Source organism: Psittacula echo, assembly GCF_963264785.1.
Source record: "Psittacula echo genome assembly, chromosome: 11".
NCBI lineage: Eukaryota > Metazoa > Chordata > Aves > Psittaciformes > Psittacidae > Psittacula > Psittacula echo.
Window position 1 is genome coordinate 13354779 of NC_137746.1, and position 24836 is coordinate 13379614.

At 39.3% G+C, this 24836-nt stretch overlaps 3 protein-coding genes across 11 annotated transcripts in view; 2 read left to right on the forward strand and 1 right to left on the reverse strand.

Moving 5' to 3' along the window:
* Positions 1-8152, forward strand: CCNG1 (cyclin G1). Of its 8 annotated transcripts, none has more exons than XR_013957821.1 (8): positions 1-148; positions 705-968; positions 2038-2291; positions 2889-2967; positions 3050-3148; positions 3407-6063; positions 6161-6277; positions 7803-8152. XR_013957821.1 is itself a non-coding variant. In XM_080627402.1 (6 exons), the coding sequence occupies exons 2-6, from the start codon at positions 705-707 to the stop codon at positions 3596-3598; spliced, it is 888 nt and encodes a 295-aa protein (XP_080483528.1). In that variant the 5' UTR covers positions 1-148; the 3' UTR covers positions 3599-6147. The 8 variants fall into 8 exon arrangements, 1 of the variants encoding a protein (XP_080483528.1); XR_013957822.1 differs by having other exon boundaries at positions 3407-4416; positions 5797-6063; positions 6161-8152; XR_013957823.1 differs by having other exon boundaries at positions 3407-4416; positions 5800-6063; positions 6161-8152.
* Positions 7709-24836, reverse strand: part of NUDCD2 (NudC domain containing 2) — a 20877-nt gene continuing 3749 nt past the window's right edge. Inside the window, exons 2-5 of one of the 2 annotated variants that reach the window (XM_080627404.1) lie at positions 11151-11690; positions 10364-10412; positions 8931-9079; positions 7709-8026 (exon numbers count right to left, since the gene is read on the reverse strand). In XM_080627404.1, the coding sequence (XP_080483530.1) occupies positions 7943-8026; positions 8931-9079; positions 10364-10412; positions 11151-11339 (471 nt within the window). In that variant the 5' untranslated portion in view covers positions 11340-11690 and the 3' untranslated portion in view covers positions 7709-7942. Of the gene's footprint in view, positions 8027-8930; positions 9083-10363; positions 10413-11150; positions 11691-24836 lie in introns of both variants that reach the window. The other variant, XM_080627403.1, reaches the window with a different exon arrangement.
* HMMR (hyaluronan mediated motility receptor) lies at positions 13358-24647 on the forward strand. The gene is made up of 16 exons (XM_080626857.1): positions 13358-13836; positions 14636-14716; positions 15466-15654; positions 15955-16041; positions 16575-16675; positions 17019-17093; positions 18099-18277; positions 19069-19217; positions 19524-19738; positions 20339-20455; positions 21189-21347; positions 21715-21867; positions 21977-22076; positions 22321-22497; positions 23033-23195; positions 23842-24647. The coding sequence occupies exons 1-16, from the start codon at positions 13714-13716 to the stop codon at positions 23859-23861; spliced, it is 2088 nt and encodes a 695-aa protein (XP_080482983.1). The 5' UTR covers positions 13358-13713; the 3' UTR covers positions 23862-24647.

Here is a 24836-nt window from a genome sequence, read left to right on the forward strand (position 1 = left end):
GGGCAGCTGTTGTGCGGAGGTCTTGTGATGGTCGCTGGTGCTCGGGGGAGAGGACGGCGCTTTAGAGTGGTCCCTCGGCGCTGTCGCCGCTGGTCACAGCGGCTTGGGGCCCTCCCCACCGACAAGGCAGCGGGGCGACTGGGACAAGGTAAGATCGCGGGGCTAGGCCCCACAGGCGATGGGTTTGGGCTCCTCTGCGACGTGCCCGGCCTGTCAGTAGGGTGGTGGCGTCCCCTCCGTCCCTCCGACAGAGCTGGCAGGTCGCTTGTCCGCCAGCGGAGCCCCCGGGGTGGCGAAGGGCAGGCCCGGGCTTGTCCCGGGGAGGCGGCGCCTGCGCGGTGTGGGGCCCGGGCTTGTCCCCGGGGTGCGGAGGGGGCGGGCAGGGCCCTGCGGGGCACGAAGAGCGCTGCCGGGGGTCCGGCTGTGGAAGCCAGTGGCCTGGAGCTGCTCAGCTGCGGTGTGACCTCGCCCCTGGGGTGCGCGGGACGGCCAGGGTTTGGGACGAAGAACATCGCTCCGTTGGGTAAGAGGGTGACTGCAGCCGCCGGGCCCCTCTCGGTCTGTCTAGGGGCAGCTTCCCTGCTGAGTAGTTCACATGCCTACAGAGAAAGGAAAGTTTCTCTCTTTCTTTAGAGACAACTGTAACTTAGTAAGTTTTCTCCCTTTAAGCTGTTTGATATGCTTACATTTGTTTTTTGTTACAGATGATTGAAACGCTTGTAACTACTGAAGCTCAGGAGCTGCTGGACCAGCTCACAACCCTCTTGGAACAGGAGTTAAGATGTCAGCCAAAGGCCTCTGGCCTGAGGTTGATCGAATCTGCTCATGATAATGGCCTCCGGATGACTGCAAGGCTGCGAGACTTTGAAGTGAAAGACCTTCTCAGCTTAACTCAATTCTTTGGCTTCCATACAGAGACGTTTTCACTAGCTGTGAATTTCTTAGACAGATTCTTGTCAAAAATGAAGGTAAGCCTTTCTACAGTATAAGCTCTCAGTCACTGGCTTCTGCTCATTGCAACCTTGTTCCTTTTATAAGTTAAAACATCTTGGCTTTAGATGCCTGAAGGTTAAGCTCCTTCCAGAGGCTCTGATTGCACAAGAGATAAATGGCTTTCCCTTTTCAGATTTTAGTATTGATAAAAAAGGTGTTACCTCTAGAGAATAGAAGAGGGCATCAGTTTCAACTTGAGGGTGTCCATAGGCTTGGAAATGCAAGCCATATTCATGGGTTAGATCAAGACAGATTGTCTTGCCTGTTGCATATATACAAGAATGCCTTAAATGACTTATTTTACTGTTTAAACTTACCCATAAGCAGTATAAAGCAGTTTGAAGCTGTGCAGCACTTAGAATCTGGTAAAACATTTTGTTAACACCATTCTACCATGCATATGTGGCATGCTGACCTGGGTTGTTTTTAATTGCCTAACAAAACAAGATTACCACTGTGCTATTTGGTCAAGAACAACAGCTTGTTTTCTTTGTGTGTTAAAACAAAAATGAGAAAGCTAGATGGAGTGGGTAGGAAAATGATGACCCTGAATCCCAAATAAGCAGTAAAAATGGGCACTATAGTGCCTATGGAATAAAATAAGTCAGGTTTCTGTATATATATGTGTGTGTGTGTATAGAAAAAAGTGAAAAACAAAACCTCAAACATTTCTCTCTTTTTTTTTTTGCCTAAGTCAATATGTTGCACGCTTTAAGCCTTCAAAACTTCTGATTGGGCTATTATCAAACCTCATTAAGAAAACAGTTCTACCTCAATCAAAATACATTGTTCTATAATTTGCTTTTTTAGATGAATGAGGCAGAACTTGTAGTGTGTAATGGTTTTCTCATTCAGTTAAATAAAAAATATAAGTAGATGAAAGACATTTCTCCATCTTCAAAACCAGAACAGCCCCAGTCTGCCCCCCGTCATTTTTTTTCCTAATATACATTGGTCCTACATGTTTTGGTACTTACGTGTTGACATGGCTGATCAAAGGCTTTCCTCTTTAAAGTTAACAAACAACAATTTACTTTTCCTTAGGTACAGCCTAAACACTTGGGCTGTGTCGGACTCAGCTGCTTCTATTTGGCTGTGAAGGCATCAGAAGAAGAGAGAAATGTGCCTCTAGCAACTGATTTAATTCGTATAAGCCAGTACAGATTCACTGTTTCTGATATGATGAGAATGGAGAAAATCATATTGGAGAAGCTCTGTTGGAAAGTCAAAGCTACAACAGCCTTCCAGTTTCTACAACTCTATCACTCACTCATTCATGAGAATTTAAGCTGTGAAAGGTAATCTATAGAACACTTTTTTAGCTGTGACTGCATATGATCAGGAAGCGTATGTAGAAAAGTAATCAGGGAAATAACTTGAGTAAATGGCCTTCCTGTAGTTAAAAACCCCACAAACTTTACCCCTTATTGGTAGATATCATAAATGTGAATATCTGTGGCTTAATGTTATTTTGGTTTTTAAAGTTGTTTGCATAAATTGATCCAAAGAGTATCCGTCTCTGAGCCAAAAATGAAATTTGCTCAATAACAATGGTATAATAAATCTCTGCTTATGCTGCAATAAGTATTGCCTCATTGCAAAGTTTTCAAAATCTGGCTTAGAAAGAGATTCCTTTTGCTAGTAAGCACTAAAATTCCTGTTGGTAAGCCTATTTTAACAGTGTGAGTCTCCCCAGTGTACCACAAGATTTATTTTTAGCATTAAGGCTGCCAAAACTGAACACCTGTTTGACTGTAACCCTAGAACTTCTGGGACAAATGAGGCCTTTGTTTAGATAACAACATTCTTCCTGCTGCTGTGAGTTCCCAAGGGTGGTGCTGCCTTGATCAAGCTTGTGTTCTTTTTTTACCTTCACTAGTATGTTTTTATTACAGGAGAAAATACCTTAATTTTGAGAGACTTGAGACCCAGCTTAAGGCATGTCACTGCAGAATCATGTTTTCTAAAGCCAAGGTAAATGTCCTGAAAGCTCAAAGACAATGAGACTACTGAAACTTAACAAAGCAGTGTTTAAAAACTTTTTCTGTCTCTCCAGCCTTCTGTCTTGGCACTGTCTATTATGGCTCTAGAGATAGAAGAACAAAAACTGCTGGAGTTGACAGAGGCATTGGAATTTCTGCAGTTGCATTCCAAGGTATATATAAAGATTCAGGGGAGGAAGGAAATAAAATGCATGCAATTGCCTACAAAAAGGGGGAGATCCATTGGTATACTGATTTGCTTTGTGGTTTTGTTGGGATTTTGTTTGTTCGGATTTGGTTTTGGTTTGGTTTCATGGGTTTTTTTCCATTTGGCTTGGGATCTCTGGTTTCCTGTCTTCTATAAAGAAGCTGAACGTACATGTATGACTAAGGATTTAATGAGTTACATAAGATTCTGTTTTGCTGTCTAGATAAACAACAGAGATTTGACCTTATGGAAGGAGCTGGTGCTAAAGTGCCTTACAGAATATTCCTCGAGCAAGTGTTCCAAGCCAAATGTCCAGAAATTAAAATGGATTGTGTCTGGACGTACAGCACGGCAGCTTAAACATAGCTACTACAGAATAACACATCTTCCTACAATTCCAGAGACCAGCTCATAATAGGTAACTTCTAAAACCAGCGTCTGATTGTGTAGAAGTAATTAGCTGTTAACTACCTCAAAGTTTCTTACTCTGTATAAGTAACCTCTTGAAGATGTATAACATAAACATAGTAGGCCTGTTATGGAGGCTGGTCTGTTCTCATGTTCATGCTTGAGCCAGTGCTGTACCTAAAGAAGTGGCAACCTAATATATGAACACTGGAGAAAGAACTGATCCTCTGGTGTGCTGTGGGAGCAGAAATGTGTTATACTTTGGGACCTTATGCAAACTATAGTGTGGAATAACTTGGCTTGCTCCTATCCTAAAAAGAATCAGGTAAGATGAAGCAGTTGCCTATTAAAATGAGTTTCTTTTAATCTTTCACTTAAATCACTTAAAAGGAAGACAGTTCTATAGTTTTACTTGTGTAACTGTCTGATTAGTTTTTAGAATTCAGTTACTCATATTACTGGGGTTTTTTTTACTCTGTAGAAATTGTGAACTACTTCTTTATCTAGACTCTTAATTCCAAAGGTTACGTATTTTCTATAACAGCTGTCTTGTTGCTGTCTTGTAATATTTAAGTCTGAAGCTTTGTTTAGGTCTTGTAGAAAGCCTTCAGTTGACTGGTTTGGATTTTTTACAGGAATACAGTAAAATGAGGAGAGAACTATGCTGTGACCTTGTCAACAGACACGTGAATATTTGAGAAATGAAGTCTGAAACTTGATCTTAATAAAGAAGAAGTCAACTCATGGAAGGAAAACGTACCATCTGAGACTAAAGATCCTTCCAGCAAATATGTTCTTTTCATGATGATTACAACAATATTCAGTGTCAGTTTTCAGTCTTATTTGTTAGACTGTTTAGTGAAATACCACAATACTGAAACATGGAATTTTAACACCTTATAGCTTGCAGAGCAGCTTGTGTAGTCTAACTTTGGTTTACTGTAATTGCAGGTACTGAATTACGTATTTAATTTTAAAAATCTGGTTCCAAAGATGACACAACACTAGCACAGTGCTGCAGTGTCTTAAACTAAAGACTAATCCTGCTCAATACTGATGACGGTGGCAAATGCCTGTTGGTCCACCTAACTTGCTGTTTGGGCAGTGTCACATGGTCCATACGTTCCTGCTGGGCAGGACACTGGCCTTCTATGATAGACACGTTAAAAACTAGGCCATGTGATACTCGCCAAACATGTCAAGTAGCTAAAGCAGGAGAAAAGAGAAACGTTACTTCATTGCCTTATAAAAGGGTAGTCACTAACCTAGCATCATTAAGTTTAGTATTTTGTAAGAAGGGTAGCTTACTGAGATTAGGAACTATATCATAGAGTGTAAAAGCTTTGTGATACTTGATGAAGGCTGAGGGAGAATACTGGGTCACCTGCCCTAAATCTGACATCTTCTCCAAAGTTTCACTGTACAAGAGGTAAATGCTGCTGCTTAACAGGTACGTTTTTACAGGCACAGTGAGAGCAGGGCTAATGCCCCATCTTGACCTGTACATAGGAGGAATTGAGAAACACTGTAGATGAAACTCTGATCTCTGTAATGATAAGCTGCTTCAAATAAAACTGTGTTTTTCTGAAGACCAGATCAGTACTTGAAGTGTATCATGGTTCTAATGCTAACAAGGAAGTGAATAATAAGACTGTATTACTGTATGTAAGATGAATAGAGGGGTTGAGGGAATGTTGCTAATCACCTCTTGAATGCCACATCACTGTGGAGCAGAGCCTGTTAGCGATGGGCTGTTAGTAATGGATTGTCATATGAACTTAGTGGAGAAGGAGAGATCAGAATGTTCTGAATTTGGAGTGGTTTTAGGTATTAGCCAGGCAAACCCTTCCCTTTTTATGTTGAGGGGGAAAACATTCTTTTAATATCTCAAACTAGTTAAGCCTTTCACAGAAGACTTCATACCAAAGCTCTGTATTGGACAAATCAAACCTCATGAACTCATTAGTGATTGCACCGCATAACCTGTAATTGGGTTTTGCAACTGCCAGTACTATTGTGCTGGCCTGTGAAAAGCATACAACTGATTCGGACAAAGGTGCGGTCAGTCTGCTGGGAGAGATGGTGAAGATGCAGTGTGCAATTCTGGTTGTCATGTCTCAACATTAAAATACAGACCTTTCAATTAAACATTGAAATGTGCTTACCTGTGTGACTTCTTTTCCCATTTGTTATATAACATCCTAGCAGAAAGCCTATAAAGTGACTTACCACTGAACAGGACCTGGAAGACTTCCAGGCAGGATATAAGAGGTTATGGAGATATTTTCAAATTTTTACTTAAGAGGTTGAAGCTGCATGGGAAAGGCTGGAGAACCAACACGAGGAACTTGAGATGCCTAACAAAAATTATTGCAACTTGGCCCACAGTTACTCTAAATCCTTTGGGGTCTTTTTATTTTCATCTGTATTCTTCTAAAACTGGAGGCCTGTAACTTGCAGGATATGATCAAAGTAGGTAACCCAGTAGTTCAAACCTCTTCTTTTAAAACAATTCAGAACTGTGATGCCAGAGTACATTCTAAACTGTTGTCCTCTTTCCTTGACTTAGCTGTAGGATGACTTTCATGCTACTTCATAAAGCAGAGACTGGGAATGTTTACCTTTGAAGCGCATATAGCAAACATGAGTTCATGCATTGAAGTATCAGATGACATGCTAAACTTCTGTAAGTAAAAGACATACAAAACCACCCTGTGCAAAGCAACTGCTGTAACAAAAAATACTATTTCACAGGATAGTACTTCAGCATTTTTGTGCAATATTAACTATTTTCTATTTTCTCTCTGTCTTCAGTTAATTTTGCACCAGTCTTGTTCATTTCTTAACTATACCATCCACCTTCTATACTAGGATCACAGTAAAGATACAGAACTTCATGGCCAGAAATCAGCATTTGATACCACACTACTTTACTTTGCATAGTAAGGCAAGTTTTTAACAACCCAAGGACAGTGTATGGACCTACTTTACATTCTGTAAAGATGACATGAGTAGAAGAAGCACACTTTATTTCAGGACTATTAATGCTTGCTTGTTCTTACAAGAAAGCAGTGGATGCAATTAAAATGATATAATTCTTCCCAAACTATTGTTTTATTTTTGCCATGTGCCAACTGAAATAATGGTGCAATTTTAGAGATTAAGGCTCAGCAGCATAAGGCACAGCTGCTTACAATTTATCTCCAGTGAGACTTCTGCTTAGGACTTAAATATAGGCAATAGTTTCAGTGTTCAGACTACAATAGGATTTGGCAATCATGTTTTCTTCCTCTGTTAGCCTGTTTTACCCAGCCTTCATCCTGTGGTCAGAGTGCTTCTCAACTCCATACTGCTGTAGTTGGAGAGCTTCTCAGCTGCATCCTTAACAATGAGTAGAAAATTCCTGATACATAATTGGCACATGTAAAATATTACATAATGTAACAGCTAAGTTTAAAATGTGGTATTAAGTTTAAAAACTGTATCTACAAACTTTAAATAAAAACTGTAGCTATAAAAATTTACAGCTTCTTAGATAGCAGCATAGTGCTCTCTGTTGGGAATGAGCAAGATACCATTCCCTACTTAGGGACCTCCCTTTCTAAAGTAATCACATTCTCTTACTTTCAAAATCCTAAATATTTATACTGAAAGGCTATACATAAGGTTATATTTATACTGAAAGGTTATACATAAACACATAAAATTATTTATATATCAGAGTTTCACCTGACCTTTCAGTTTTCTAGTATTGTTTACCTGGTAATAAGTACCAATCGTTAGTGCTGTACTTGACAGCACAGTGGATTGTAGAATCTTACCCATGACAAGACGCTGTAGTAATTTTATTTAAATCGCTTTTTTAGAGTCATATTTATGAGTTTTCCGAGGGCTGCTACAGAGGGAAAGTGTAAGTGTAGCCATCCTAATATCCTTCCTATTGCAAGTTAAAATATTAATAATATAATAAATAATATAATTAATATAACCTTTATTCTGCAACAGTGAATAAAATATTTTTGCATAAAGACAAGTGGCATATTTATAACTGACCAGTTTAGTATGCTGTTTCTAAAAAGAAAAACAAAACCCAAACCCACCTGCTTCAAGATGTTACTTTTTGTGGATACCTTTCTATATAGTTTGTTCCTCAGTATTAGAAAGTTATCACAGTTTATAAATCAGCTGGTAATACTTTGTCTTCATTCTAGTGGAACAGATCTTTCTCTTCACTGAAATAATTACTTGACAACAATCCATTGAAGAGATCACTGAAGCCTTCACCAGCTACACAATTCCAGTCTTTGTGTGTAACATGAAATTCCTCTCAGGGAACACAGGTAAAAGCAGTTTACTTTTCAAGACTAGAAAAGTCTGGTCCTCCTTTGCTGTAATTTCCAGAAATTTCTGCCCCGCTGAAGTCAAATCCAGGGTTCTGATGGAGGTAAGAGAAAAGTTTAATTGATGTATTATTCATAATAAAAATATTTTAAAACCCCAAACTGTTTCTGTTAATACTCTGCTATTGTAACAATGATCAACTTGTCATCTGTTTGACATCGCACTGAAATTCTTGGAAAATGTATCAACAAATAAACCTTGAATTGCCACAGTTTGGCCACATACTGCTGAACTGACTTTGTGATGTTGTTCTCAATTTGACAAGCAGTTAGATCTCCCAGTAAAGAAATACTATATTAAGGAAAGTTAAAGACAAAATTCTGGCTTCTAGTGTCCCTTGAAATTACAATTTGAAAATAGAAGTACCTGTCATGCTGGATAACAAGTCTCATAAATACTATGTTCATTGTTGTGGTGTGTAGTGTGCTGATTCAGCTGTTAAGTAATAAGTTGTAATCCTACAACTCTGCAGACACTCATAGAAATAGCTGTGTGCTAAATGTGTACCAAAACAATTTAAACAATTTTAGTAAAAAGGGCAAGGAAAATATTTTCCAGCTAACTATTCTACATTATCCAATGTTATAAGCCAACATATTCAAAACAGCTTATTGCTAGAAGTCGGCTGTAAACACAGCTATGTCATAATTCTACATAATAAATTGTGTGTAGCCTAACTTAAGTGAAAAGTCATTAGTATTGTGCAACAAGCCCTAAAACAGCAGCACCATCCCCTACCCATCTTAACATTTCATAAAACCTTCAGACAGACTACAGACAGAATAACTTCTTGAAAGTACACTGAACAAGCCTCATGAGTATTCTCTATATATTGAACGACAATATATGCTTCCACAGCACTGGACAAAAGAACAATTTTGCTTAGCTTTCATGGGCAAATGCAAAATATAGGGAGTAATTCTGGTCCTTCAACTTGCCTCTTTTTGGAATCGCTCCAGTGTAAGTTTCCTTTGCATCTGGTCCTGTACCCAAGGATCAGCAGCATATTCATTTTCTAACAGAGACGTCCAACAATTTCCAGCATCTCGGTTTGTCTTCATTAAAACAATTTGTATCAGCTTCCTATCTTCTGTTGAATGAAAACACACATAAAACAACCATTAAACTCAGTCTTATGCACTAGGCTTTGTTGTTGTTTTGGTGAATTTACCATTAAAAAGTACAGGATTATTTTTTTTTTTGTGAAGTAATTTAAATTCTTAACAACAAAAGGGGTCTTGATAGATAAATATACAAGAACTGGAAAGGCCGAAGCAAAGATGGCTTATACAGCCATTTCTCCCCTTTCTGGCCTGTAAAATGCTGTAGCTGTATTAAGGGATTAAAACACAGTTTGTCAGTACTTCTACTGCAAACATAAACTAATCTTTGAGAGAGGTTCACAACATATAAAAGATTTAATCAAGTAATATGTATACCTCAGCTAAGGCAATAAAGAAACACTTGAGGTCAGGCTTCACAGAGAAAATACCAGTAAAAGCCAGAACAGTTTTAGCACCATATGGAATTCTAATCAGTTTATTTAAACACAGACAGTACGCCTATAGACAACATATTGGAAGTACATTTCAAAGGTGACACGTAGGATGTCTAGTTCTACTTCATTGAATAAATACAGCAGTAGCAAGTGTATTTTGAAGATTATTCACATACTGGAAAAGGCTTCATGATGCTTGTTTACACTTCTAGTTTTCATGTTTAAGTTGCTAAATTATTAATATTTAGAATAAATATTGAATGGAAAACAAAATCCATCATAAGAGGATTGAGAGGCGCATTCTACAAATGTGATTACCAAAACCCAAAATAATTTGATCACTTAACAATAATTCTGATGTAACAATTAGAGAAGCTGGTTTGTTTTTTTTTTTCCTCATTAGCTGCAGGTACCTTAGTGTGATTTTTAGATTGGTTTTCAGTTCTCTTGGACTGTAGGTTTTGTCACCCATCCCAAAACTAGAATGCATATAATGTCACCTATCCTAAAACCATAATGCATAAGAGAAGAAGAAGACCCAAGAAAAGCATCAATTATGGAGAGGCGTAACTATATAACTATCAGACCGCATGACTATACTGTAATTGTCAGCTTTAACAAGGGTTTGCAGAAAAATACCCACTATATGGAAGCGTTTGTAATCCATTGACTACTGCCTTCCAGACACAGCATCTCTAAGGCTTCTGTACTATCTCAGTTCCTTGGTCTGGCCATAGTGATTGGGCTTTTTACAAGGCTATGTACAGGGAAGACAGTAATCTCTCCTATTACAAAACAACGAGTAAAACATCTGCAGCGTATTTTGAGACATCCCACTGCACTCATAATGTCCCTTCAGATGGAGGTTATTACCTAATGTCCATGTCCCTTCATCAGTTACTGTCGAGTCAAAAAGTTTACCCTGCAAAAGACACATACAGTATTACAAATCTGGAAAACCTACTCAGCATATAGGTCCCATTGAATTGCCAAGTTTTACTCCCAACTTTCCTTCTTGTTTTCTACTGAACATGGATGGGGCGGTCTGGCCCTATAAGCAAAGGCTTGCACATAGACCATCAAAGAATTATTTTTTGCTACACAATCATTTTTTGTGTACACACAAATAAAACAAAAAGCTTTCGTTACATAATTTTTCCTTTTTTAATGAAGCATTTACACACAGTCCCTGTTTCAGTACCTCAGCGCAGTGGAAGGGCTTTTCTCAGAGGGTAATGACCTTTGTAATGGGTTGCTATGAAAACGTCAAGGGTAACGTATAGCTGCGGTGCCATGAGGTATGTGCCCCATGCCGGGAGGGCTGCTTGCTCCCAGTTGGAAAGCGAAGCTACTGCTGACCTGGGTTACTGGCGTTCGGCGGCACCCACACCCTGCCCCAGCACAACCCAAGGAAGGCAAACTCAAGGAATTTGTTGGCTTTGTTTTTCCGATCGTCTTTAAAAGTTTGACACAACTATTCTGATACATTTCGCTTTTGATGTATCAAAATCTGGCTATTTAAAGAAGAAAATATCACAGACGCGGGCGGGGCACTGAGGCATCTCACCCCTGTCACCCAGCGGGCACCTCTGGGGCCTTCGCGCCGGCCGCGGGTGGCAAGGCGCGGTGGGTCCCCGTTCCCCCCGCGCCGCCCCAGTACCTGCAGCACGTCCTGGCCCCGCACGGACAGCGCGATGTGCTGGCTCTGGAGGTTGCAGCAGATGTCCTTGGCGCGGGTGCCCGGCGGCACCTGCACCTCAATAAACACCTCCTCCAGGGTCTGGTACCAGCGGCCCCAGGGCGTCCCGCAGGGCACCACCCCGCTGCGCTCCTCGAAGGGTGCCGACATGGGTGACGGGACGGAACGGGACGAGACGAGATCACCGCCCTACCGGGCCGGGCGGGCAGTACTGTGCATGCGCAAAGCTCAGCCGCCGCTAGCTCCACCCCCTGGGGCCACACTAGACCGGCAAGGCGTCTGCTCCGTGCTAGGCGCGCTGACTGGCTGAGCCATTTAAGACAGCAGGAGGTGATTGGTTGGTTGGGGTGCGTCGTAGTGTCAGTTGTCCTGTTTGAACGCTGCGGCGCTCTGTCGTGCGTGTCATGGCGTCTGGCAGCGCTGCGCTCTCGCGCCGCAGCCAGCGGTCCGGTACGTGTTCGGTAGCGGGCGGGGAAGGAGCCTGAGCCCTTTGCGGTGGTGCTGGGAGAGAGGGAACCGGGCTGTGGTTACCTTGGTGTGTGCTAGTGCTGCCTTTCTTCTCGCTGAGTGGGGAGCTGCCTGTGACGCGTGTGTGTGTGCGCGCACGCATCATAGCCCAGAAATCAGCAGAGTCCTGGGCTACACAACCAGCAACGTGACCAGCGGGTTGAGGGAGGGGATTCTCCCCCTCTGCTCTGGTCTCATGAGACCTCACTTGGAGCACTGTATGCAGTTCTGGTGTCCTCAGCGTAAGAAGTACATGGAACTGTTGGAGCAGGTCCGAAGGAGGACCACGAGGGTGCTAAGAGTCTGGAGCACCTGTGCTATAGAGACTGACTGAGAAAATTCGGGCTGTTGAGCCTGGAGGAGACCCTTATAGCACCCTTCCCGTACCAGGAGGGGGCCTATAAAGATGCCGTAGAGGGACTCTTCATAAGGGACTGTAGCTACTTGTAGGCAGTAGGTTGGAACTAGATGAGCTTAAGGTCCTTTCCAACCCAAACCAGTCTATGATTGTATGTATATATGCATGTATCAGTACGTATTTTTATACATTTATGTAGTAAAGCAGGGTTTGATAGCCTTCTGATATCATAGTACAAAACTGCAAAAATACAGAACCAGTCACAGCTGAAGTACTGTTACTGAGAGCATTTTATAATGTAGAGGTTTCTCATAATGAGTTTTTGGCTATAGCTGAATGCCTCTGCTACCATCACCCATTCTCATGTAAGACAAAGTTGCTCTCCTTTGCAGAACGCTGAAGCAAGCAGATAAGCATTTACTAGGCTTGAGACCACCTGGCTATAACCATAATTGTGTGAAGAATTTGTAGCCATCTTGGTTTTGTCTGTGGTTTCTGTTAAAATTGTTTAATATTTAAAGTATTGGGTTTATAAAGTTTAAGTTATTTTCTACTTTGGAGGAAAAGCTTGGCATTCAAGAACATCTAAGCAATCTCATCTAAACTGGCAGGTGTTTAAACAAACCCACAGTTAAGTTTGAAGTTTTAGTTTATTTTTTAGCCTTCTCACAAATTAGCATTGAGATCCTGTAACTCTTTGTGGTTTTTTTTTTTTCTGTACGGAAGTTAATGCACTGCTGTCACTAACAAGATGCCTTGCAATATTGTATATGTAAATTATACTTCCTAATTTTATTAGCAGTGTAACAAATGAACCTTTTCCCTTACCTTGTCTTTCTGGAGAGGATGTGAGGAACTGAGACTCCAGTTGTTCATTTGTTTGTTTTCCCTTTTTTTTAAATGGATTTAACTTACATGTGTTACTTGCTGCAATTAGTTGAAGTTGGAAACTCTGTCATTTACAATTATAACTCTCTGCTGTTTCTGAAAATCTCATTCTTAGCATGTACCCTGCTGCAGCCATCCTATGATGTTAACTCTTCAGATGCACTGAAAAATTCTCTTTCCTCTGAAATGTGTCACAGGGTTATGAAGCAGAAAAGTAAGTAGTCATAAAAGTTGCACAGAGCATAATGGTATAATATCTTTGAATAATTGTTAGTGCTTACATGCTGCTACTGCTCTGCTCTTGTTTGGAAAATGGTTTATGTTTTAGGGGCTCACTGCCTGCCTTCCAGCTCAAGAGGACAGCTGCTGTAAAAATGTCTGACTGAATCTTCCAAAACAAGCTTTATATGTGATTTCTTCTAATTAGGGAGTCATCTGGGGATCAAATAAAAATCATGAACCTTGAATTTAGTGATAACTTCACAGGGGTTTTGTATATAAAACATCCTTCAGTTGAAAATTGACAGCATGGCTCTGGATTGGCAGGAGGAGTAAAATCTGGCAGAAGCTGCATTCTCAAAACTGTCTGTCATCTGGTAGTGTCTCTCTAAAACCTGTCAAGTGCCTGGATGGTTAATACTGAGCTTCCTGACTGCAGTGAGAAGAAGCTGGCACTGGGTTGTAAGGTAGATAGTCTAATAATCGGGTGCCATTCTGCCTTTTGTGTAATAAGACAATTAATTTTGTTTGATTAAATTTCACTCCCTGTGCATGAATGCCCTCTTCCTTCCTCATTCTTTTCTGCATTCTTCTCCAGGTGACACAAATTTTAGCAATGAGAAGAGTGCACCTACCCCTGTAATTGTCAGGAGGCTCGCATCTCTCCGATCAACAGTAAGATTCCTCTGTAGTGTCTGTAGCACTGTTTAATTCCAGCTAAACCTCACTGTGACTGGTTAAATCACTTAGCACCTTTATACAATTGCTATTAACTGAACAAACTACGAAATTCATTATTGTGCCTGTGCTCCTTAGTAACTAAGTAGGGAAAATGAAATTGTGGCATCTTTGGGAATTACATGATGGTTACTTGGGCCTAGAATGGCTTGTTGTTTTTGGTGTTATGATGTGTTAGTTTTTTGCCTCTTGCTCACTATATAATGATAGCGTGGCTGGTTTTTTTTAAGACTATACTGGGGGTTTTTTCTGCTTTAATATCATGGACAGGGCAAAGTAGAAAGCTAGTGGTGAAAGGAAGTTCTTAGTGCAGTGTGTGAAGATATGTATTTTAAGATACATAGCTCAACAAGTTGAAAAAATTGTAACCCTGACTTACTAATTTAGTTTACTAGAACTCATCATATAGGATGAAATTCTGTGAACAAACCAGTGGTTAAATGATTGAAGTGGCTTTTATGGAGTTTAGAGGGTGCTAATGTCTCAAACTTTCTTAATCTCCTTCCTAGAACAATGGTTATGAGCTGTCTGTTCACAGTAATGCTTATCAGAAAGTACAATGATAAAACCCATCCTAACCTGACAATTGCCTTCTCTATTTGTGGGAGAGGGGTTAGGTTTTTATTTTGTGCGTGTCTCTTTAATAGTATTGTCTATATGAAGGCATTTAACTGTGGTGTTAAACTAGTAAGCAGCTAGGAATCAGTTTAACCTTTCTAATGCATGTTTTCAAAAGCCAGCTAATGGGACTCTGAAGCCTAAAAGAGATTTTCTCCTTATGAATGAGAAAAAGAAACAGAAGACACTGGAGAAGGAGGTATGAATACATTACATGAGTGCAATACTGTAATGTTTCTCACTTACTATACTTAAAAAATACAAGCTGGTAAAATTAGACTCTTTTTCTTTACAAAACATACAGGTAGTTTGCAAACAGCTTTGTGCAGAGTAGAGATTATCAGATGCTCTGATATGTAGAAAACATTTGGTTTGCTAATTTACATTAATTTCTATTGCTTGTGATCAGCTATGTACCCGGTCTCTATTTGTTTGTTTTTAAAAGAGAATAGAATCCTATGTTCTCTAACCCAAAAAAGTTCTCTTTTATTTAACAACTGTTTTCTGAGATTTTTGCTTAGTAATTGACATAATTTTAATGTTTCAGAGGCAGCTGACTTTTCCTTATCATACTTGTGTGCTGATGTATGCCTTGTGTGTCTGAAATGTCACATTCTGTTTATCCATTTCACAGCCAAAGAGGAGAGTTGGCTTCTGTTGCAACTTGAAGCTAAGACTATTCTGAATTTAACATGTTGTACTGACTCAGTAGCATAAAAAGTCAGGTGAAATGCTAGGACTGCAAGTCTGTGCTATATCATATTAGCGACTCATGGAGATCTTGTTATCTCCTTCTCTGTGAATGACAGAGTTAAAGATATATATTCTGAATGAGTATTTATACAGTTTGGATACTCAGTCTATCCAAGAAAACCACAGGCACAAACTAATGATGTTATTTGAAAAGAATAATAGTAGGAAACAAAGAAAATGCCTCTTTTGTTTTAGATTCGTGCATTAGTGAGAGAGCGTGGAGAGCAGGACAAAAAACTTCAGGCTCTGGGTGAGGATTTTGTTAAGAATGAAGCAAAGCTGAGTGCTGCAGTTCAGGAGAAAACATCTCTCTTGGCAAATGTTGCATGCCTGAAAAAACAGCTTCTGGAACTAACAAGAACCAATGAACTACTAAAGTCAAAGGTATTCAAACAAGGAAGCACATATTTGCTTTGACTTTGTTGTTAAGCTCCCTGGGGAAGAAGAAACTTCAGTTGCTGATCAGCACCTGTTTTCACATGCCTTTCACTAGCACAGACAGAGCATGTCTGGTCTGGGATCTCGTGTGCTGCTGTCTAAAGGCAGAGCAGGACCTAACATCCATCCTAGGGATGGGTAGAGATCAGTGTAGTGGGTGGGAGAGGGGTACCTTTAAAGGATTGTGTACAAAACAACTCAGATGAAAGAATTATGCTTATTGGTTTTATATTCCTTTCTAATAAGCTGTCTGAAGACGGCATGCAGAAGAAAATGAGCAGCCTATGCCTGGAGTTAATGAAGCTCAGAAACCAGAGGGATGCTAAGGAAAAGGTATGGCCATTTGTACTGCACAGGATAGTAATTCTGAGCTGTTCAGGAAGAGTCAATGAAGGGCTTGGCATAGAACTGCAGATCATGTGTTGTTTCTGTCCTCAGCCTGGTGTAGTTTCTGTGAAGTGAAAGTAGAGACAGATAAAACACCAAATGTTCTTGGTTTTGCTGCTGATGTGCACAGTAAATCTGCATTCAACTAAAGAAGCCTAGAAATACCTCTGTTAGAATATCAGTCTGTTGGTTGCACTGCTGATTTCCTCAAAAACCAGTGGTCCTAAATGTAGTTTGAAGTCCTTACATGTGGTTTGTTTTGGTTTGGCTTTTTTTTGTTGGAGGGTGGTGGTAGTTTTTACAAGTGGCTGGTATTAATTTGAATTGCATTTAGCATGTAACAAGTGCTATCATTAAATTGCAGCTGTGAATTTCTCTTTACCACTGTCTCTTAGACAATGGATTATTTAAGTTTTTTTACTAAATCTTTTTGATAGTAATATTTGTTGGGTTGGTTTTTGGGTTTTTTTCTTTTTAAGACTGCACTTGCAAAGCAGGAAGACATGGAAATGAAGTTGCAGGAAGTGCAAAGGAATCTAGAGCATTCACAAGGAAAAGTAGCACAGCTGCAAGAAAAACTGTAAGTAATAAGCAATGGAAGTGACTGAGGGAAGAAATGATAATTTGTCTAGCTAATGCAACTGTCCTAGCTTACTTGCTTCTAGTATGTTACTATGCTTCTACTATGGCTTAGCCTCCCTACTGCAATGAGAAAACCAAATGGAACAAGTATCAAAAGAGGGTAGAATCACATCTTAGAGCCAAAATCAGTCTGTCAGCCAAACTGGATTATGAAAAAAGTATGTGTTACTATAAGTTGTGATTCAGTTATTCATTTTGACTTGCTTATCTGTAAATAAATAGCTTCCAAGTAGCTCTGAATTTGTTTAAATATATTCATCATGAAAACTTCCTGGTTTTAGGTCTGCTACTGAGAAAGAGAAAGTTGAAGAAAAGTCAGACACTGAAAAACTTTTGGAATATGTCACAGAGCTCAGGTAATAACTAATTGCTCTTGAGTTGAACTGGGTAAGTTAAGAGGCAGTAAAACTAAGCCTCATTTATGGACTGGTGAATTAGAACCTTGGCAACAATTCTGTTAAACAGTATTAAAATAGAGGGGGAAAAGGAATCAAATATTTTTTTTTCCACACAATGGGTAGGAGTAATAACATTAAATATATTTCTAAATGTCTCTGTGCTCTTCTCAGCTAAGCAGTAATATGGAAGAGTTCTGTATCAGGGTCTTGAAATTCTGGTTTTATCCTGAGTCATTTGTACACAGATCAAGCTGAACCCTTTTCCTCAAAGGTACTGGCAGTAAAATCTTTTAGCCCTTACTTGTAAAACAATTTACAGCAGGGGGAAATAAACCCCCCAATCTTGGCTTGCATAATACTGATTTGCATTTATGAATTATGATGAATTATGTATGTATGAGCATCATTCTGATTCTAAAAATTGCTACTCTAGTACTCTGTGACTGAAACTCTAATCAGTCTTCACAGTAATGTGTCCCTAGCTCAGAACATGGTAAAAATACAAAAGTATTTAAATTTAACTATTTCAGTCTTCACCCCTCCTTCCCCAATCGATTTGCTCACTAAGAGATACCTCAGTAACTGGATATATATATATGTAAGACTCTGCTTATTCTTGTAAAATCTGTTTTATTAATGTGTATGCTTTTCTATGAAAACTCAGCTTTATGAAAACCTGGATATAGCAGTCATCTGTAAATCAGTTATGGTAACTAATAATGTTTTAATCAAACCTTTATATTTATGTGATTGTTTAAGTTTCTTTTAGAACAAAACATCAATGTTGAGAGAAATTGCTTTTTAATTAACCTGTCTTAATGTGCAAAAACTTGTGTCTGGGAAAGCAGGGGAAGGCAGTTTTCCTGTTCGAAACCAACAGTCCTAAGTATTTGTTCTTTGTGCTGAAGACTCAGTTTTCCAGCAAAATTTAGTGGTAACAAGTACCTGAATTTTCTCCTACAGTAGTGTTGCAGGAACAGTTGAGAAATACAAACTAGATGTTGCCCGGATGGAGGAGACAGTGATAAAGAAAGACCAAGATATTGAGATCCTGAGGGCTACCCTCAAAACTAAAGAGGAAGAATCTTTTAAACTGATAAAGGAACTTAATGACAGGTGTCAATTGCTTCAACAAGAAAAAGGTAATTGTTACTGCTTATATGCTGTCAGCATGTGTGGGATCACTGACATGTTTTAAAGCATCTCAAATAGGTTTGTTCTGAAGTATCAATTTAGACTTATTTGTTCCAAGTTAAGTTATCTTTCTGAGCTCCAGCTGAAAACAGCTAGGAATATCTCAATATGGAAACCACCTTGAATCTGACATCTTTTAAGTCTAAATTTGTGTTTCTCTGAAGGGTTACTAAGGTACATAGTATAGAATAAAAACTGTTTACATAGTAGAAATGGCTTTAAATTGAAAGGTGAACACAAATGACTCATTCCTTACTCTTCATGGAGGAGCAGTATGATACTGTCTCAATTCACTGTTACAAGCATGTGCACAAGTTCATTGAGATATTGGAAATGTGTCTAGGATTTCTTTGTCACCTCTTTTTCTCTCTCTGCCCCAAAGCCAGCAACTCTGCAGCCTGAGACTGGTACACAGTTCTCTGTACCTGTTGGGTTGCGTGTGCTAGCATGTGGAAGAAGCTATGAGGAAATGATTTAGTTGTTTTTCCCCACCTATACTGCTGTTCTGGTGAAGGCTTGATCCAAAGATTCCTGCTGTTAAAATAATTTTTAAAGTGGTGTACTTTCAGCTGATTTTTGAGGGTTTCCAGATGGGTTAAAGATGAGGGTTTGTTTTGTTTGGGTTTTTTTTTTTTCCTTGCCTAATGAACTTTAAAGCTAGAATGGAAGTATAAAGCTCTTGTAGTTCTTTGAAGACGGAGAAAGGAATTTGTGTTATATTGACAATTCCTTTATCCAGAGAAAGAATTGTTGGAGACCAGAGGAAAATTTTTAAGTATGAATGCTGAAATAGAAGATTTGAAGGAAAAAATTTGTTTAGAAGAACAAGAACACCAAAAACTGCTTCAGAAGCATGAGGAGATGGTTTCTCAGCTGAAGCAAGAGAAGGTAAATACAGGCTATAAAGTAGTTTAAAAATGCTCTAATCCAAATGAGTGGCACGAAAGGTTCTGATTTTGCCTACATGTGAGATTGCTGTATGAATAATGCTTTAATCTGTGGAATGTTAAGTGGGTGCTGGCTAGCAGAAACTGTGTGGTCCAGTAGCTTTAAGAATCATAGCTGGTAAGGTGTTTGGTTCTTCCTGTGGAGTTGACCTTATTCTTATGCTTCAAAGTTTGAATGCTGCAAAACAGCTTTTAATATCTGGAAAAGTACTGGTAGCTTTAAAATCTGTGATACTCTGGCATGCAGGAGTCATCTGCATCAATGCGCCAGAATTTAATAGAGCTTCAAGATGAGGTAACAAATGAGAGACGTCTTTTTGAAGAGTTGCTGAATGATACCATGAACGAGCTGAATAAATTGCATGCTCAGGAGAAGAAAGCTGAAAAGTTGGTGAAGCGGTTGGAGCAAGAAATCAAATCTCAAGCACTTCAACTTTCGCAGATGGAAGTAAAGCTGAAAGGGTTTGTGAAATAAACTTTCTAATTCTAAACATCTGAAAGAAAAAATACTAATAGTGTAAACAAAGCTGCTAAGCCTAATTCAGGTTTTAGAGATGCAAACAGATCTCTACTTATTTCTTGCTGTTTGTTGATTATCGGTAGTGATTAGACCAAATAACCATCAATAATGACTTAAATCAGTTTAAATTGTACTAAATTAAGACCATATATATCAGCATGCTGAGACTTGCTTGGAGTGCCAGTACTGTAGTAATATAACGTTGCTGTGAAGGGTAAGCTACATGCATGTCATATTGGATGCTTCTGCCCTGGAAAAGGCAATGACTAGGAAAGATTTTTCAAGCAAGCTTTTTCTTTGTTCATGTATTGAAAGTCTGCTGTTAGGTGTTGAATTTATGCTATACTTACCTTGGGGGAAATAAGGCAGGCGAGATGCTTAGTTAAATCTGCTGTGAAAATGGTGCTTTATTTCAAGTTGTGGCAGAGAAGTTTACTAGTTTGTCACAATTTACTGCTGCCACTGCAAGCCTTCTATAACTTGATAACAGCATTGTTTAGACATACTTATCTCCAGCATGGAATGATTAACTTCTATTTCAGCAAGGATGCCGAGTTGGAGCAAATAAATGAAATGCACAGCAAAGCTGTTCTGCAAATCCAGGAAGAGCACAGCAATACACTGTGTAAACTTGGAGAGACTGTTGCTGAGTTTGAAAGGTATTTGAGTTTCATTAAGTTCTAGGACAGGGATTATCTCCAAGATTACAATAAAATTGGCTGTTTATTCATATGCCGTGATACTTAACACTGTATATGAGCACTGGTACAGCACTAGAGCAGAGGACTTTGGAGTATTTGATGTCATTAAGAAATTTATGCCTTTTGAGTACTAGTCAAGTGTAATGACATACTTGTTGTCTAGTATGGGAAACTGGATGTTTCTTCCAAAGCGTAACCAATTATAATACTCTAGTGCTCTTGAATCTCAGTGAGAGCTGTAACTAGTGATGATCTTCTCTTTGCCTAAAATATCTCGCAAAAAGACTTCCTGTGTAGGCTTGAAACTTGCACTGAATTATTATTTTTCTACAGTTCTTGCAGATCCTTCCTCTCACAATATTCAGGTTGTGGAAGCATTTAAAAAGTGATGCTCTTATTGCTAAGTATGCAAGGCACCATGAAAGATCCAGTGGGATATTTGCCAATGCAAGCTGCAGATAGGTCTTTTGGTGTTTAAAATAAGCTTCAGATATAGCAGGTCTTTGGTTTTTTACAGTATCTACCAAAATATGAAAATAGCTGTATTGCAGAATTTGTTGTAATATTACTACTTGTGCCTTTATGGAAATGTGTTGGATTTTTTTTTTTAACTTTAAGAGATTATAAAATCTCATACTTGTTAGCATGAACTTTTGTAAGGCCTAAAGTCACATGATTCTTGTTACATTAGTTACAAGAAGACAACAGCTGAAGAAATAAGCGGTCTTAAACTGGAGAACACTTCTTTGCAAGAAGAGGTTGCCAACCTAAAAAAAATAGGCCAAGATCATCTACAGCTGCTTCAAGAAGCAGAAAACACTAAGAACAAAGCAAAAGAAGAATGTGCAAGGTACTATTCAGACAAACTTTTCTTTAGGCTAAAGAACGCCAACTAGGGCTTGCCTTCCTAACTAGAAGTTAACATGGTGCTCCACTAGATAAAATTGGTATTTGGTGTAAGCTGAAGTTTCTTCCTTTTCCCAGTTTGGAGGGTTGAAAATATTGACAGACAAAATTCATTAAGCTTATATGCATCAGAAAACCGCTCTGTTCTGTGTGTTCCATCTGTTTCTGTACTGTTCTTTTGTAGCACTGTTTGTGCAAACCTTTCAGTTCTACTAACAGCTTTTCAGTAGTGGGTACTTGTGTTTTCGGATTTAATGTAGTGTAAATAAATAAATTAAGGGCTTATTAAGGACGGATAATATTTTCCTCAGGATGCTTTTAGACATCCAGACAAAGCTTGCACTAAAAGAAGCAGAAACAGAGAGAACAAAAGAGTCTTGCCTTGCACAAATGACTATACTTCAGGAAAAACTGGATAAGCAAACCGAAGATCTGAAAAGAAAACTCGAAAAGGAAAGATCAAGGTGACTTTTCTCAAACTAAGCATGCATACTGGAGCACATCAAAGCTGCAGTGTGAAGAAGTGTGAGAGTTAACCATGAACATAATTAAACTCCACTTCTTGCTTTTTAGGAAAACTATAAATGAAGATGTGACCTCTAGCTTACAAGAAGAGATAAAGACCTGGCGTAATCTGTATGAGGACTTACATAACAAGACAAAGCCTTTTCAGGTGTGTTACCAAGTGGATGTTTATTAATAACTCTTAACTTTAAACTTGTGCAGTTGTCTTAAGTTTTAGTCTTGAGAAACAGACAACCTATTTCCTGTTCTAAGGCATTTATCCCACAACTGTTTCCTACTGTTCCTTGAGCTAGCTATTCCCATTCCCAAAACAGTCTGTCTTTGTAGATTTTGGTTCATTAAAAAGCTATGTTTATTTTAAAGATTTCTGAAAGATTCAGTGTGTATTTCAGCAACAACTAGACGCATTTGAAGCAGAGAAGAATGCACTCTTAAATGAGCATGGTGCTGCCCAAGAAGAACTGAATAAGCTAAGTGATGCATACGCTAAACTACTTGGCCACCAGAACCAGAAGCAAAAAATCAAGCATGTTATGAAGTTGAAGGAAGAGAATGCCCACCTAAAGCAGGTTTGTGAAATGAAAAGTTAGAAATCTGTAAGTTATTAGTTTGCTTGTTTTTTTTGTTGCTGTAAATATTTATAGACTCATCCTGCAAACTACTTGTTTTCTGTGATCGTTGCATTCCTTGCAAGAGCTAGATTAGGGCAAACCACCAGCTTCCAGAACACCAAGAGAATCTGTTTTAGTTCTGACTGAATATATGACATACAGGAGGATCACCAGTGCAAATAACTACCCTTACTTTTAGCTTGGTTGGGTCTTCTTACCCTTTTGGAGGTTCTAGGCTTAGTAAACCATCTGCTGAAAGCATCGCCTGAAAGTTTCAGGCTACCATAGTGCTTAGTGATCTTATACAGCAGTTATACAGTGGTGCTGGTTTCTCTAACACCTGTATATTTGTCTTTCATTTGTTTTTCAATGCTACTAATGATTGTGTATGTATATTTGTGTTTAGCATTAGTCAGAAGGGCTATTTCAGTAAATGAGGAAGCAGGCTTTTCTTAGTTCTCAATCTAACTTCCAAGTATTATGTTTTCTTTAGGATATCTCAAAACTGCGTGCATTGCTAGCCAAAGAAAAGCAAAGCAACAGAGATCTTCAGGAGCAACTGCATGCAATTCAGGGTATTCGGCGTTTTGATCCTTCTAAAGCTTTCCAACATGATAGCAAGGAAAATATTCCTCCAAAAACTCCTTTTAGAGAAGGTAAGCTTAGATATTGATGTAACTATGTCTTTGTACCTCTTAAGTTTAACTGAAGAAAGTACAACAGTCTTGCATAGTCTGCTGCCTTTGGGGAAGGAAGGAGAATGGCATCTCATGTTTCACAGCAGATGGCAGAGGGCTGCCTCAGCAGGGCACTCCCAGTGCCTCAGGTTTGCTATTGGGCTTTTCAGCCCAGTTTCTCACAACCTGGCCTGAGCAAGTGGTGTGTGGGGTCAGTTTTTCTTCTGTCATACAGCTTAACGTTACTGATAGTCGGGTGTCAAGCAGTGTCTTCTGCACAAGTGCTAGGGGTAGCAGTGGCTTGGCTGGAGCTCTGAGCTCCGGCTCTTCAGCTGCTACCCAGCACGACCTTACACTACTACAGGTGCAAAAGGCTGGCAGATGAATGTGGAGTAGAGGGAAAGATGGCAAGAGCACAGGGGGCACAAAGGAAAGCAGTGGAGGAGAGTGTGGGAGGGCAGAGATCTCAACCAGACCTTCATTACAGTGTATTCCAGGGTCTGAAGTTCTGGCTTGCCTGGTGCATGAGATATCTGCTAGGGGGAGGAAGGCACTACAAATAATTACTCTATGGGGTTTTGACTATTGCTCCCACCACAACCTTAGTAATGTTCTTCCATTGCAGGCAATAAAAACAAGATTTAGTCTCTTGGTAGTAAGGAAAGTACCATAAGTCACCAATAAACTCCCTCACGTACTACAGAAGACTTCAACAGACTACTGTTCAAGGTGAACCTGGATGCAGTATATAATACAACTTAATGGGAGTACTACAGAAATGGTCTAAACCTATATATTTTTAGAAAAACTATGCTTGGTTATGCTATTACTGAGAAGCCATGAGCATACAGGTAACTATGTTCTAGGTGCCTGGTAACATCATTGTGCTCTTTAACTCACCAATTCATGTTTTTGTGTGCTGGAGCTGCTTAGCTTGGTTTTGACAGAGAAACTTAAGAAGAGGTGAATAAGCACTTAAGAGTAAGGATGATGCATTAAATTTAGTGTCATGAATTATGGGTTGTTTTTTTTTTCTATCTCATGGTTTTAAAATGTTTGTTATTTATGGTTGTTTTAATACCAGTGACGGCAATGCTGCCAGGAGACACTTTCTTCTCTGTGGCCCACATAATATAGAACCAGTGTAGAAAACTGGACTGTACAGTTTTGATATTCTTAATGGGATCTGTGTTCAGGACATGCTAATTTCAATCCTGGGGCTGGATACTGCAGCTGTTGATCTTCAGAAGAGGATTTGCTGCTCCAACTCAAATTGACTGCATTTAGGTAAATATTAGTATACTGGTGCTAAGATTAGTGTCTTCAGAGAAATGTCTGTTTCATGAATGCTGAGCTCACTGGACTCCCACAGTCGTAAGTTTGTAGTTGTTGTAATTGATCAATGCTACCTGAAGGGGAATAACAATGGAACTTGTCTTAATGGGGTGGGAGGATCCCTGCTGTGCAGACACATTTATTGTACAGACCTGAATTTTGGCAATGTGGAAAGAATCTGTTTGCATCTAAAATCTAAGAATGTTTCAGCACAATAAAAATTTTAAATTAAAGACTTTGTTTATTTCTCTCACAAATTGGGGATAAAACCCAAACTCAAATTAC